General features: G+C 52.1%; 4 protein-coding genes across 4 annotated transcripts; 1 reads left to right on the top strand and 3 right to left on the bottom strand.

Moving 5' to 3' along the window:
* Positions 1 to 83: 83 nt before the first annotated feature.
* On the top strand, positions 84 to 2546 carry A1O3_09371 (uncharacterized protein; the record flags this gene model as incomplete). The annotated part of the gene is made up of 4 exons (XM_007739465.1): positions 84 to 593; positions 848 to 1828; positions 1934 to 2122; positions 2316 to 2546. 4 exons carry the CDS (start codon positions 84 to 86, stop codon positions 2544 to 2546), a joined length of 1911 nt encoding a protein of 636 aa, XP_007737655.1.
* Positions 2547 to 3998: 1452 nt separating this feature from the next.
* Positions 3999 to 5815, bottom strand: A1O3_09370 (uncharacterized protein; the record flags this gene model as incomplete). Its single annotated transcript, XM_007739464.1, has 3 exons — positions 3999 to 4532; positions 4634 to 5112; positions 5290 to 5815. 3 exons carry the CDS (start codon positions 5813 to 5815, stop codon positions 3999 to 4001), a joined length of 1539 nt encoding a protein of 512 aa, XP_007737654.1.
* Positions 5816 to 7046: 1231 nt separating this feature from the next.
* On the bottom strand, positions 7047 to 9257 carry A1O3_09369 (uncharacterized protein; the record flags this gene model as incomplete). The annotated part of the gene is made up of 2 exons (XM_007739463.1): positions 7047 to 8927; positions 9000 to 9257. The coding sequence occupies 2 exons, from the start codon at positions 9255 to 9257 to the stop codon at positions 7047 to 7049; spliced, it is 2139 nt and encodes a 712-aa protein (XP_007737653.1).
* Positions 9258 to 10110: 853 nt separating this feature from the next.
* Positions 10111 to 10601, bottom strand: A1O3_09368 (uncharacterized protein; the record flags this gene model as incomplete). Its single annotated transcript, XM_007739462.1, has 2 exons — positions 10111 to 10520; positions 10577 to 10601. The coding sequence occupies 2 exons, from the start codon at positions 10599 to 10601 to the stop codon at positions 10111 to 10113; spliced, it is 435 nt and encodes a 144-aa protein (XP_007737652.1).
* Positions 10602 to 15066: the final 4465 nt, after the last annotated feature.

The raw sequence follows: 15066 nt of genomic DNA, 5'->3' as shown, positions 1-15066 counted from the left end.
CTTCAACTTCCACTTCGGCTTCAACTTCACGCCATTGATCTATCTCATCTAGTGTCTAGTATCTAGTATCTAGTATCGTGGATATGCACAGATACAGGCGTCAGGCCAAGTATGCGGCGTGGTATGATGACCGAGATGACAATGCTGCCTCACGCATCAAGAATCCATTTGCAAAATGGCAAGCCGCCGTCGCGAGTCCAATGCGGGACCTGGAATCGGGCGACGGCGACGTCGGGGAATTGAGACGTACTGCCACGGGCGACAGGCACGACTATGGCGATAGAGCGTTCATTCCGAATGTCTACTTTCAGCCTTCCCCACGCCCAATGGCCACGGCCTATGTGAGAGGCATTAATCATACTCAACCCGCTTCCGAGAGCCAGAGCCACACCATTTTTGTATCCGAGGTCCGCATGGATAGCGACCAAACTCAACCGGGAACTGAAAAGGGAAAGGAGAGAAATGACCTCCTCGCCGGCACTACTACTGTCGGTTCAGCTAGACAGGCCAGTCTCAAAGCAACACAAGCGACGTACGCGTCTTGTGGAGATATTCCACCTACATGGTCATCGCCATCGTCATCGTCATCTTCAGTGAGTCGAATCTCCCCAGTCGTGGCTTATGCACTGTAGCATATGATATGGTGTCTTGAAGATCACAGTCTCGTCTCGAATGAATTGCGTTCGCTCGCTCGCTAACTCTCGACAGGGAAATGATTGTTGCATCTTGCGCATAATGTAAAAGCTTGGCTCTGTTGAGGGTCAACCCCATCTTCTCTTCCTAGACGCACACATATCTTGGACATATCCTGATCCTGGTTCTGACTCTGATTCTTTCAGTTATGCAGTCAACGCCGGGGCTGTCTGACCTTCTTGAGCAGAGCTCCAGAGTCGTGCACACGCCCTTGCACACGAGTCCAGAGAAGGCCCGGTTTGAAGCTTGGGTGGAGAGGAAGCCGAACCATTGGGCATCGACCAGAAAGGCAGTCATCAGGGGCCCGGAACAGAGCGCAGACAAGTCGGGCATCAGTTTTGCTTTTGGATTCGAACGTTGCCAAAGCTCTCTGGCTGAGTCGGAGAATACCAGTGCCAGTGCCAGTGCCGCTCGAGATGGGTTAGATTCGTCCGAGTCGTTCCACGTAGACGCAGACACGGACACTAGGACCATCGACACCGACACCAGTGGAAAACCTGCGCGTTGCTCTGTCTATCTCCAACACAGACGAATCGCTCCCGGCCCAGACGACCAAGCTCCGAACACTGTCGGCGAGCATCGCACCCATAACTCGAAGATGGTCCTGGTCATTCGAGAAGACCATGGCGAATCCGACATCGGGGCGATTCGAGAAAAAGCTTCTCGGCGCCACCGAGACTGGCACGAGCGTATCATTCAATCCATGGGCATCGTCGGCGAGTCGGAGTCAGAATCCCGCCGGGATCTTGTCTGTTTCTTAGCCACCCGCGCCGTCATCTACTCCATGATCCATGAAGTCCTGGAGAGCTGGGAGGACGAAGCCACCAAGCTCGAGGAGGGGCTTGAAACGCTTCGGAGACGCGTCTACGCCAGCCCGGACGATGATGGGCCCTCGGGCGACCTGTGGAAGCTTTCCAAGCAGGCCGTCGAAATGGGCCAGTCGATTGAACAACAAGTCATCGCGATGGAAGGGGTGGAAAACTGTCTGGCCGCCTATGGCCGCTATGTCGATGTCGACAGGCTCCCGTCGCCCGAACTGGTGCCGTCTCTATCAGTACTAATCTCCGAGTTACGCAATCTACGGTCGGATCTTCAAAATGACTTGACCAAGCCGATTGAAAGCATGATCGATCTGGTAGGTGCTGAGTGAGAGCAATTTGGTGGTGGTGATGGTAGTGGTTTCCTCATCTTGCTTCTGGTCTTTCTGGTCTTTTTGTCCTCATCCTGACAATTCTCACAGATGTACAAATCAATCAGCATTCGCGATTCTCGGCTGTCGCTTGAGTTGAACGCGAGCCTCTGGCGACTCAGCTGGATCACATTCATCCTCCTGCCGCTCATCTTTCTGGCCGGCATCTTCGGCATGAATGTAGACTTGTTTCGGCACGATCCGGCTTCCAAGTGGTATTTCATCTCGGCTGCAGTGCTGGTAAGTTTTTTTCTTCCTTGTCCAACCTTTTGTGTATTTCTGTTCGTTCTATTCCAGCCCTGTGCGAGTGAGTGTGTGAGTGAGTGAGTGAGTGAGTGAGTGTGTGAGTGTGTGTGTGTGTGTGTGTGTGTGTGTGTGTGTGTGTGTGAGAAACACTCAAAAGAAACTAAGCAAGTAATGAATGCTCTTCTAGATGGTAGTAGTCCTCGTCAGCTGGTTTGCATTCCGCAAATTCCAGTCGCGAAACCTCCCCCGGACATTGAGATTGCAGACACCATCTCAACTGGGCCTCAGCAGCTCTCGCGGCATGCGACTGCCGCGACCAGGAAACCTGCTCAAGATCAAGAAATTCTTCCGCAACTTAAATTTGCTGCTTGTGCCAGCCAGGACTGTCCGTGTCGGTGTATACCGGCGGCGAGTGTGAGAGGTGAGGTGAGAGGGGGCAACGTGTCAAAGGTTGAAATGTTCCTCGTTGTTTATTAAAGGGGTATCGGGGGAGTCCAGACTATATAGGGATGCCTTACCAGCCTTCTGGTTAAAGCGCAAGGCTTAGGGGCTAGGGGGCTGGAATGCCTATAGTTAGTGCCTAAGTTTGACACTCCCATACCCTATCCCCTATCTCCCATCTGCAACAACCAACGACCAACGACCAACGACCAACGACCACATCGGCGACAGGCGATAGAAGGGATCCAGGATCCAATACATAGGTTCCTGAGGCTGCTTGTGATTGAGTCGAGAATGCAGTAGGAAGGAATGAAGTATTATCAACAACTTGACTTGTATTATATTTATACATACGTAACATGGGGCCCTTGCGTGAGAGGGATGATTGATACATACATAGATACTAGATACTAGATACTAGATACTAGAGGTAGTCATTTCACCTATATAAGACTAGATCGCGTCTAAATCCCGAGTCTGATACTGATATAGTTGAATGCTTCTCGGCTCACTGGCTGTCTTTTCACTCCCTTGGTACGGTACAGTACTTCACTCCCTTGATACAGTACAGTCCGTACCGACTAACCAGCTCAATCATATATACTGTGGTAGACTGGAATATACGAAGTTCTAGAATGTGAATGCTATTCAAGTAAAGATGGAGGATCTCTCTTGATAGAAGAATCCTCCTGAGCTGAACCCTAGTCTCTATAGTACCATAGTGTAGATTTCAACAGTAACGTGATCGAAAGAGTTCTACAACAAAAGTCACTCGATCTCTCATGTTCAAGTAGTAGAGTAGCATCTTTATTCAAGTAGTAGAGTAGGATCTTTATTCAAGGGGTAGGATTTAGATGATATATATTGATATATACGTGAATCTAATTCTGAGTCTGACAACGGCGAATCATCAGATCATCACGGCCGTCTCCTTTCCACTCTAACACATACAGGCACAACCGTCCCTCGGCCATCGATACTGTGCCACAGCATGAGACATGCTCTGAGTCCGATGCCTGCTTTAACTGAAATCCCTCCGAGTCTCACCCCACTGCTGGTGGATTGCGGATGGTGGATGGTCAATGGTGAATGGTGTGAGTATGATGGCTGGACATCAGGACCACTTAGAGAGAGTACGTGAACTCGGGGTTTTCTTGATCGGTAAGATCGAGCCACCTATGTATGGTTGAGACGAGGTTAGTTCTGGGGGTCGACCGGAAGGGAAGATCGACGGTCGGTCTTGACAGCAAGAAAAGTCTGGCTGGGCCGGAAGGGGTGGAACAGGAACAGAAACAGAGCAAAACAGGACAGAAATAGAAACAGGAACAGGAGGAAGAACAGGAACAGGAAAAGGCATAAGAGATAGAAGCAAACAGAAAAAGGTATAAGACACAAGCAAAACAGAACAAAAAGAGCTGGAGCTGGACACTTACTCCTGGTTTTCCAGCTTGACATAGCCCGGTTCAGCCTTGATTGCAACCTTGCGTTTGTTCATACGCTTGCACCACCACCAGATGAAAACCAGATCAATCAGACACGCGCCCCAACAGACAATGATGGTGATCTCGGCAGGGACGTATCTCGGAGCATCCTTGGGCCGAAACGTCTGGGGCCCGATGATATTTCCGACACAATAACCGACGAGGTAGAGGGCCGCCACGGTCGTTTTCTTGGTGTATCCCGCCACATTGGTGGCGACCAGACTCAACAGCGCGACAAACGGCGCCGGCGACGCTTGCGTGAGATAGTAACCCGCCAGACGGCCCGAGTTTTTGTCCAGCGGCAGCGCGACGATCAGGATCATGCCGAGCAATGCGACGATCAGGCCAGACATGGACACCAAGAGCCGTTGCCCGAGACGATCGCCCAGCCAGCCGCAGAACATGAGCGAGACCACTTCGACTGCACCGCCGGGCGTGCCGTACAACAGAGATTCTTCAGGAGTGTAGCCGAACGAGACGATCTGCCATGAGGTGAGCAAAATGTCGGTTTTGGTTTACTTAATCGGTTGCGAAATGAACACGCCTCAAACTTGGAGCGGAGTGTCGACATCGACAAACTTACCAGCTGCGAAAAAAAATTGGATATACCTCCATTGGGGATATCGCCCACCAAAGCATAAAAGACAAAAGCCCACGTCAGCGGGTCGAGTAGGGCCTCCTTCATCTGGTACCATTTGAAATGCTTGTTACCGATTCCTTGCTGATTGACCCGGACCCGCTCGACCGCCAGAACGCGATCACGCGGCGTCAACCACCGCGCGTTGAGCTGGTTGTCCGGCATGACGAAGAAGAAGACAACGCCCAGTGCGGCGGTGAGACAGCCGTTGACCAAGAAGACAATCTTCCATGGAGCAATGGCGGTGCCGTGCTTGCGGGCCCCGACTGCGATGCCGTACGAGACCAAGCCGCCAAAGATCTGCCCGAAGCCATTGAAGGAGAACCAGATCCCCGTGCGTGTGCCCTGTTCGCGTTTGGTGTACCATTGAGAGGTGAAGAGGGCGAAGCCCGGTGTGACGGCAGCTTCGAAGACACCCAGGAAGACTAAATAAATGGTGAAATGTCAGCCCAGCACCACTAGCTTTCATCCGGCGACATCTTTTTCCATTGGGTACAGTATGAGGAAGAAGAGAGAAGAGGGAAGAGAACAGACAAGAGAACAGGCAAGAGAACAGACAAGAGAACAGACAAGAGAACAGAGAAACAACCGCTCAAACTCACATCTGATAGCTACCGCCCCTCCGAAATTTGACACCGTCGCGAATAAAGCCAACACGGCTCCCCAGGCGACGACGCAAAAAGCCGAGTACTTCGCAAGAGGCAGCCTTTGGAGCAGTCGATTCGTCGGATACTCCCATGCGAGATAGCCAAAGTAGAACATACTCCCCAGCCACTGATAGTCGTCGCCTTTGAGGTCGATGTCCTTCTTGATGCCCATGATACTGGCATACGACAAGGTGGTCTTGTCCAGGTAGTTCAAGCCATAGATCACACACATGAGCGGCATGAGATGCCAGTCGATGATGCGGAGTAAACGCTTGCTGGTGGCCTCGTCGATTTCCACCACCTCGCCGCGGGCGAATGCTTTCATGGCCTCGTCGGCATCGTTGCTGTGCGCGAGGATCCTTTGCGCGGCCCGAGTAGATGACACCGAAGCGCGCTTTTCGTCCAGGTTGACGGGCGACACTGGCCGACCTCCTACAGTGCGGATGGGCACGGATTTCTCGTCAGCTTCCAGGTCCGCCATGGTCGAAGATGATCGGCGTGTCTCGGCGATCAATGGGTTTCGACACAGAGTACAAAAGAATGACAGAGGTCAGGTCTGGAGAGAAAGACTTCTGCAATTGGCTCCACCTTGTATTCAGGAAGTTACCTCTTCTTGACCGAAGTATTGTCTGTCGACAGGAGGCGGAGAGCCCAGAAAGAAGTGGCCCTTATAGAGACGCCGACAAAGGTGGGTTGGGTTATCTGGACCAGCAGCTTCAAGGCTTTGCCACCTGTCTTCAGATAGTGACATAGTGTATCATAGAATGGAACGGTGTTGAGCGATGCACGTTGCATCGAGCCACGCCGAAATAAGGATAGGATGAGCCGTCTGGGGGAGTGCTTGTGGCACGATTGGACAGGGTCGACAGATCCTTTAGCGAGGCAGTGGTATCTGGTGATAGCTGGAGGCATGGGCTCGTGCGATAGACGGGATAGAGGCGCGGAGAAGCTTCTGTGATCCTTGTAGCACTGATACCTTGTCGAGACGTCAATGGTACTGGAGGATCCGAGAGAGAGCCGTTTGCTTCACATCCAAACTGCTTGGGGAAGGTGTATGTCAACTCCCCCAATGCCAGCCCAATGATTGTCCCACAAGGCCCGCTCGACTGTCGATCGTTGCTCAGATAACGAACCGACCATGCTTCGGACAAGGACGGCAACATGGGTGCGGAGTATGTGGAGGACTCCGTACCTAACACTGTACTCGTACCCTGTACCCTGTACTGTGCCTGGCAAGTCACTCCTACTCGGTATATCGATCACCAGGCCCTCTGGACAGGCGACAGGTCAGTTGATGTAGCTGTCCTAAGAGCTTTCCCCACGGAAATCAATACAAAGTACTCCGTACAAGGGCGGTGCATCTGAGATATATCTGAAGACGACCACCAGTCTGTGGCTCTGTGGCGCCGACTTCACCCTGTCCACCGTAGATGCTAACCATATCACCCAGTCTTCCGCAAAAGAAGCATTCATCGACCATTTTATATCAACATCATATTGCAGCGGTCTAGAACATTCGGGTATCTCAACACACGAGGTCTAACTCCCAGGCATCTCTGAATTGGTTGCGTGGACCTTCAATCACCATAAACACATTCGCTAATCTTGCCGTCACATAATCGCAGTCCTCGCACTCCTCGCAATACGGCCTGGCTGACTGACTGTGAGGGCTTACCAGACCCAAAATCTGAGGAGCTGTCGCTCGCCACAGCTCAGATTTCGTAGTAATAGTCTTCATCCAAGCCATCTCGGCTTGGAATCTGAGGCCCATCCATCCCATCAAGGCCCTCCACGATACCCTCATCATCGTTGAATCGCACATTGAGCAAGCGGACCTTGAGTCCATAATCACTGATCAAGTTTATTAGCTTGTTGGTCTCCGTCGTAATGGGCTGTTGGTCCAACAGCATCAAAAGCCCATCGAGCCATTCCGACGCCGCACTGTGGCTTTGGGGTTGGAAGGTCAGTAATACGGACTCTTTCGATCCACTTCGTGCAGACGACGTTTTCGACGACGTCCGGGAATGTCCGTCGCGTCCGCCACGTGATTTGGGCAGATAGCCGTGGATGGTGATCTTGGTCGTGGTGAACTTGTCATGCGGCAGCTCCTTCAGGGTCGAATCTGATTTGATCGATGACCGGTCGTTGGCCGTCACGTTTGAAGCCACAGACGAGACGATGGACAAGTCAATCTTGCCCGGCAAGCTCGCCGTAGACGGTGTCTGCTCTTCCTTCTCGTCAAAGTCGCCCCAGTGGAGGTGTTTTCGGCTATCTGAAAGCCTGATGTAACGGTAGCTTTCTGGCCCGCTCCGGAGAAGAGAGCTTTCCGTGACCGGGCCGCCCGTCTCTTGGTCCGAATATGTGGCGCCGTTGGGGAACCAGGCTCCCGCCAGCAGACATCGGATTCTCTGCTCCTTGACAAACTGCAAGCCTTCGCCTCGCAACTCATCTTTCGCCCCTCGTAGATGCGGACCCCAGACATCCTCGTAAGTCAACTCCAACAGCTCCATCTGGAGTTCACGAAGCTTGCTGTATTCGAACGAAGCCATTTCTTTCTCAATTTCTTCGATGCCTGTGGTACGGTCTGCGCCACCCACGACACTCTCTACCAATATCCGTACCAGCTCCACGATCTTGGGGAAGTCATCCGTCTCGGCACCGGTTGCCTTCCATAGCCTGAGAAACGCGTGTAGTCCTGCAACATGAAGTCGGCCCCAGTGCAATAAGAGCGGCTTGAACACTTTGTCGAAGTTGGTCCTACTTTCGAGGGCCAAGTAGCTCTTAGAGTCCTCCAGATCCATTCTGTCTACCTCGAAATGCTCAAAAAGAATTGCCGTTATCGTCAGACTTGCTCGAGCCAACGGGCAGCGCGTTTGCTCGAGGGAAACGGATTGTTCCAGCAGAATCCTTTGAAATTCGTCTTGATGCTTGCGGACATAATCCGAAAGATCCATCATTCCTAAGAAACCCATATCCGCGAAATCGGGTTCTGGATTCTCTGCCGTGAAACCGAGTCGTCTCCATTTGTACGGATTGTGCTTGGGTTTCGAAGCACCGTTTCGGTCTTCTTGCTGGGGCGGCTTTTCCGGATTGCTCGAGAGGTGGACTGCTTTGATCGTCCGCCTATGCTCGGGCTTCAACAAGTCGACCGGAACATCTCTCCACCGTCGGAGCAGGATTTTGGTCAAGGCTTGAAATTCCAGCAAGGGATGCGCCAAGTCTTGAAGGGCCGAGCTCTGCATGAGCACATACACCGCCTTGATTACCCCAAGGTCTTGGATCCGTTTGATAAATTTGGGCCATTCTGTTTCGTTGTCATTTGTGATGGCGTCACGCATGAGAGAGTTGATCAGTTGCAAGGCGTTTGCACACAGAGCATGATCGGCAGATGACAACCTCGTCACAAGCATCTCCAGGAACTGTGGGTAGATTGCAATTGCGGGTTTGAGGGCCTGGAAGCCGCCAGCATTGTCGGGCGTAATCACCTGCGATGACCGATCGGCGTGAAATGGTCGCGAGACAATGGACACCAATATAGCCATGGCGCCTCGCAGAATGTTAACCAGCGGTTGACAAACGACCAGTTCCACTACCTACATGCAACACATCCTGTCAGCATATCTACTTCTCCAAGTGATAGTGTGCGCAGCTCTTGCCTTTTCAACCACACGATCATCCACAGCTTCCCACCCTTGATCCACCTCTAATAACCTTGCAAAGCTCGCTAAACTGTAGGCAAGCGTATTGCCGGTACTCTCGAGGATGAGGGAGCGTAGTAGCGGGAGGCCACCGGCGAGGACAAAGTGCTCGGCAAATGAAGGATCATTGATGAGCGATTGCAGCTTGAAAGCTGCCATCTTGCGACCTGCATCTTCGTGGCTGGACAGACTGGAGAGGAGGTCGGCCAGATTGGGACTTTGCATTGGATTGTTGGGATCCATGCTGGTGAGGTCGAACCAGACTTGGGCGTGAGGAAGCAGAGGTGTACGGGTCAGCGGTGGAGAAGGCAGGAGACAGACTCGCGATATAGCCTCTGTGCCGCCATGCTGAACAACAGTTGTTCTGTTTAGCAGTGATGGTTCGCTGGTGTCAGAGTCAGTACCGCTAAATTGGTCGCACTGGATTAGACCCTCGCAATTTCGAGACTCCTCCGACAGTGATTTTTGCAGCGCTGGTACGGATACTAATAATGATGCGGTCGCAGGCTCTGGCACAAGCGCAGGCGCGACCTTAGCAGCCCCGATAGTGGTAGCACCAGCATGGGCATCATTATTGGCGCTCGCGCAGGCAATGGTAGTGGCGCAGGCAGTGGCAAGAGCAGCCGGACCAGGCTGGTAATCAATCGCCTTAGGCTTCAACTTCCGGCTATTGTTACCTCTCAGGGCAGCGAGAAGCGTCCTTGGGCGGAAGCGTGAGTATGACGTCAGCCACGAATTCCCCTTCGACGTCGACCTGGTGTCGACGATGGTGTTGATACCGTCACCGTCACTGACGCTACGGGAAGAATCGCTGCTGTATGAGACCCAGTCAGACGAGTCATCTGAGGAATATCGCGCTTGATAAGACATGGAGGTCTTCGAAGAACACCGCTCTAGTCAAAGCCGATGGAGAATCGAAGTGGAAGAAGTCGCACCAACACCAAGAGCCTTGAGAGCCTGGTGAATCACGAGTCAGGTCAAAGGAATGGTAAAGAGTTTTGGGATGGAAGGGTTGTTCAACACAGTGCCGCAGAATATTCACTTGCTCGCCCGTGTGCTCTAGAAAGCTGTCAATCAGCTAGCTTCCACCTTTCTTCTTTCCTTCGTCCTTCATGTCCAGGTTGTCCTCTGGAATCTCGGGATATTTCTCCAACAGCCAGTCATACAAATCATCGCTCACGTCTCCCTGCACCGTGATCTCTTCCCCTCCCGCGGCGGTCTTTGTAACACTACTACCTGTCGCAAACTTCTTGCCTAGCTCTTTGGCCACTTTCTTCAGCTCCAGCCCATGCTCCTCGAGTCCCGAAACAACCGTAACGTATTTTCGCTTATTGCGTTCCACTCTCTTGATGAGGACAACGGCCTCAGCCTTCCTCTCAGCCTCACGTTGTTCCGCTGCCGCAGCTTTGGCGGTCTTCTTGGCTGCATCCTTCTCTGCTCGTTTCTGAGCATCCACCGAAAGTGCAGACAAATTGGCGCTCAACACTTCTGTTTCGAGATATGGATTAGATTTAAGGGACGTATTCCCGAAGTTGATCACGTACCAGCCGAGTATAGCCTCTGATGCATTTCAGGGTGATATTTGTGAAGCCATTCCTCGCATTTCTTCGCAGTTCCTCCAAACTCACAATACTATTGTCCAAGGGTCAGTGTCCGGGGCGAACAGGGCCGTATATCTGGGGGAAGGACGTGTACCTCTGGTGGAAGGCTGCAGACTGCAAGTACTCATGATTAGCGTTCAATTCCTGGCTCTGCATAGCAAGGATCACTCACCTCCGCAGTAGACTACTTCTCTGGCTGCAGGCAAAGCCAGTTCTGGCGCGGTGTCTGCCATTGACTTGGCCTGCTATCCCACGCAATGTGTCAAGTCACGCCGGTGGAATGCGAAAAAGGCCTTACACAGCAGTGTTGCATGTGGCTGTTTCCCTCCTCGCTGTTGCCGCCACGAAACCGTCGAAACATTTGGCTGGTTGGTGGACACGCCGAAGGATTTGCCAAGGGACGCGAAGACCGGCAAAACCTCGGCGGCAGATTTCCGAGTACCGTGTGCTTCATCCAAGTTCGCGAGCTGACTTCAACATCGGATACATGTTTGCACTTGGGAGTCACTGCAGGCCTAGGCGATCCGTCAAAGTCTTGCGAGTGTCTTGGACTTAATGTCATTGTTGATGATCTGTCGAGACCTAAAAGACCATCTAACTACTCCGATAATGCCGCTTTCTGTGATGACCATGGCGAACTACGAATATCGCTCTTCCCATCATGCCTATCGGAGAATCACGGGGGCAACAGAGGCCTAGGCGAACACTGCAGAAGAAGATGTTGTCTCAGTGTCAGAGCATGTGAAACTTCCCGACACAGGATTCGCCTCACGCTTCTAAATGATCGTCTCTGTCAACAACCCCGGAAAGCCGATCGAATATGCAAAAGTCCAGGGCATACAGCCACGTTAGCTGGCTGGCTGAAGAGAGCGGGGGATGACAGGGGAATCAGGCGAAGTATGCCTTGCTTGGTCGCCTCTCGCATATTGGTCCTCGATAGCCTTGTCCGAACCGTTACCTGGAACGTCTATGCATCGTTTGGAGGTCATTCTCGTGGGTCTTCCCTATGCTATTGGTACCTGCTACTGACGACCAACATGCCCTGTGGTACAAAATGGATGATCAAGTGCAAGACCCCTCACTTTCGGTATCAACTTGACTAGCCAGTATAGATAACAGGACTATCATTCTGCCTGTGTCGAAATCCAGGTATTGACCAGTGTCTGTCCAAGTCCCCCGTTTGAAGTAACGACTTCCGGACACTCGTCCAAGCGACGATGCGGATGGAGGGACGGGGTCTAAGCGGTGACTGACGGAAAAGGTCGATACCATGTTTGGACTCGCGCCAGTACCGCGGGCCGCCGGGAATTGACGGCTTTCGATTGCGCTGTATTGTCTCGACCGGTTATTCTGTGGGTGGTGACATGCCATAGCCATGGGGCAGTCGTTTGGAGATCACACGGAATCCTGTACAAGAGTACAGTAGCTGCATATCGAATAAGCCTGCGGAGACCGTTATCTGTCTGTGTGACTTTCGCGGGAATAGGTAATTATAGTGTACCTCTGTAGTGCCGAAATGTTGGATAGGTGCCAGCATCTGGTCCCTGCCCTCAGGAAGACCCATTCAGCCATGTTCGACCATAACAATAGTGCTAAACAGATGCTGAAAGAAGGAGATGGGCATTCATATCTGCCTCACTTGACTTAGATTTTACACAGCAACTAACCGAGAAAACGGTTATCATGAGGGACGATTGCAACCTCTGAGTCACCTGGAGTGACAACAAATTGGGTACAATCCTGTTAAAGGGGCCACTTTGGATCTGCAAGTGGTCTCGATCCTGGTCTATGAAGCTGGGAGTGCGGCACCTTATCAAGAGGATTGGTCCTGGACAGGGCTAGAGCAGTATTTGTGGAATGCTTACCAGGGTCAACGCCAGGTTTTCATTGTTCGTTGGCGTGAGGACGATAACTGCGCCACGGCTTACCTCAGTATATACAGCACCGTGGCTTGGGATTGCTGATTATTGCTTATGATTTGAAGCTCGATGGATAGTCGAAAGATGCGGCTATCAACAGCAGCCTCTAGGAGGAAGGTTTCTACCCTGGCTACTGACTTGAGGTGGGTGCAACATTGGAGCAGACTTCAAAAGAAAGGACATCAACAGTCTATGTTGATAATGGAAGGGGTCCGGTTTTCCGTGCAGCCATGAGGTAGTCGATGTTGATTGATTGAGTACGAAGGAATCACCGTAGAGGTGCCGTTGGACATGTGGACTGGGCCCCAGACCATGCATACAACACATTAGGGTAAAAGCATTCGCCCGGAGAGATGAATGTGCTTGGTTAGCTGTAGCAGGATCCTCTAGAAGTCAACATTCAACCAGAGTGGATGTTGGATGGCGACAACTGTGACAGTCGATGAGACCAAGAACCGAGCACGTTGCTGGAAAGTGAGCCTTCCAAGGTTCTCGCTTAGGATAGAATGGTGTATGAAGGAACGTCCTGCTGCCGACCAGGGGGTCCTGCAGTTCTTTCACGAGCCGCCACGCACATTGCAGCCAACGCGCCATGCGGCGTAGAGAGCCGTTGTCCACAACGTGCAATAAAGAAGAGCATGTTTGAAGACTATGCGCCAAAGATGCAGTATCCCTGCAAGCAGTAGTTGCAGAGGACGACATCGAAGGCGCCAAACGGTATCGGAGGTCAAGGGGCCAATCGCTTCAGCATGGCGGTGTGATGTCGGTTGCCACGTACAAGCCCACCTCAACCTAAAGGCGAAAGTGTTTCGCCGAGCATTTCAGTACCTAGTATTAGGTAGAGAGAGGAGTGAGGACGCAACCCTGCAAACCAGCAAGGAAATTTTAGCTCTCTCTCTAGGCTCGGACCCGAGCACCTCGCGAAGCAAGATTGGAAAGGGTGTGTTTCTGTCGTAATGAGGTTTGTTATCTGTCTAGAAATCAAATGTTGGCCGTCCATGAGCTTATCGTGTCCATCATTCGCCTGTGGAAGTTTGGAGGGTTCGGAGAGTTCACCAAAGCCGTTCCCGCCAGCTTGTAGGATATCCCAATGGGAGATGTTGCTGGAAGCCTACAGCAAAGGTTAAAGCTCGTATCAAGGTGACCAGGCCACCCGATAGGTAGGTGGTGAGCATCAAAAGCCCGTGGCCACACGTGGGATAGTCGATAGGGATACGATAAAGAGGGGCTCAGCCCAGTTCTGATAGCAATGTGTTATTGCATCATGGTTCGCAGGAAGATGTATGTAATTGTACAGTGTTGTCGTGTAGCAGAGTATCTTTCCCGTCTTCGTCTTCCCACGGGGCCTTGATCTCAGCTTGGATTCGAGGTGACTCCCCTGGATGAACCAGTGCAGGAGATGCTAGGTATCCGCACCATCATCGGTGCGTAGCAAAGAACAAAGAGCGTGCCCGACGTAAGCAGAGGTGATGGGATAAAGTTGAGTGGATAGGCAGCAGTCTAATTTATATGGCAGGCAGGACGCGTGAGACAGACAAAAGTTAATACTGTAGCAGGGGCCTCCTAAGCCTAATAATAATTATCTACCTTCGGGGACGACGGCTAACTGGCCGTTGTGTAGTACTAGACGCCTAACACCTACGGCACTTTCGGTGACCTTTAGGTAGGAGACAGTCACCTAACAGTGACCTGGTTGGTTGTAAGTTACAGTAAAGCACCTTCCCCGCAATCTTTCGTGCGCCCATCAGAGAGGCATTATTGCCTATCGAAGATGTCTAATCATCGAAAATGCCTATCGAAGATGCCTATCGAACGCCTGTCGAAGACGCCATCCATCGGGGGAAATTCTCTTAGCTGCAACGTGCCACACTGCACACCATACCTAGGCGCCCCAGGCCTAAGCCGTTGAATAAGTAATGTAATAGGCGGCGCCGCTCTGCCACACCGGCGCATGTTTCACAGCTTCTGCAAAAGGTGACCAAAGAAGCGCAAACCCTGGTCTTGACAGTGGACTCTGCACAACCTTGCTTGAACCGGCCACATTGAGTGGGAGAAATGCTTTGTTGCCTCGGGCAGAAATGCTCGCTGATACTAATTACCTGCAGTGGTAGATATGGTCTTCCAATCTTGTATCAAGTCGACTGTCGCCTTGATCCTGTCTTCTGCAACCGGGCCTCGCCTCGCCTAGCCCGGCCAGTAGTTCCAGAGCACTGCAGTGCGGGTGATTTGCCTCCTGCAGCATTCCAGGGTATTTTTTTTTCTCCCTCCCTCCCACAGGCTTAGAGGCCCTTAGGCTCCTCCCCACGCCCGCCAAGCCAGATTGCTGCCGCCCACTGCACTGCACGATACCCTGATACCCTGGCACACCGTGGCTGTCCCGCCTCTGAGCTGTTCGCTGCGTGCCAGCAATGCAGCTAACAAACCCACTAAATCCAGGTTTGCCTTCAAGTTTGCAGCTGCCAGAAGCCTCCGAAGCCTCCTAAGCCTCCCGCGGGCAATCAAAAGGCAAGGAAA

Source organism: Capronia epimyces (assembly GCF_000585565.1).
Source record: "Capronia epimyces CBS 606.96 chromosome Unknown aczIQ-supercont1.9, whole genome shotgun sequence".
In the NCBI taxonomy this organism is placed as follows: domain Eukaryota; kingdom Fungi; phylum Ascomycota; class Eurotiomycetes; order Chaetothyriales; family Herpotrichiellaceae; genus Capronia; species Capronia epimyces.
This window is presented reverse-complemented; position numbering and strand designations above follow the sequence as displayed.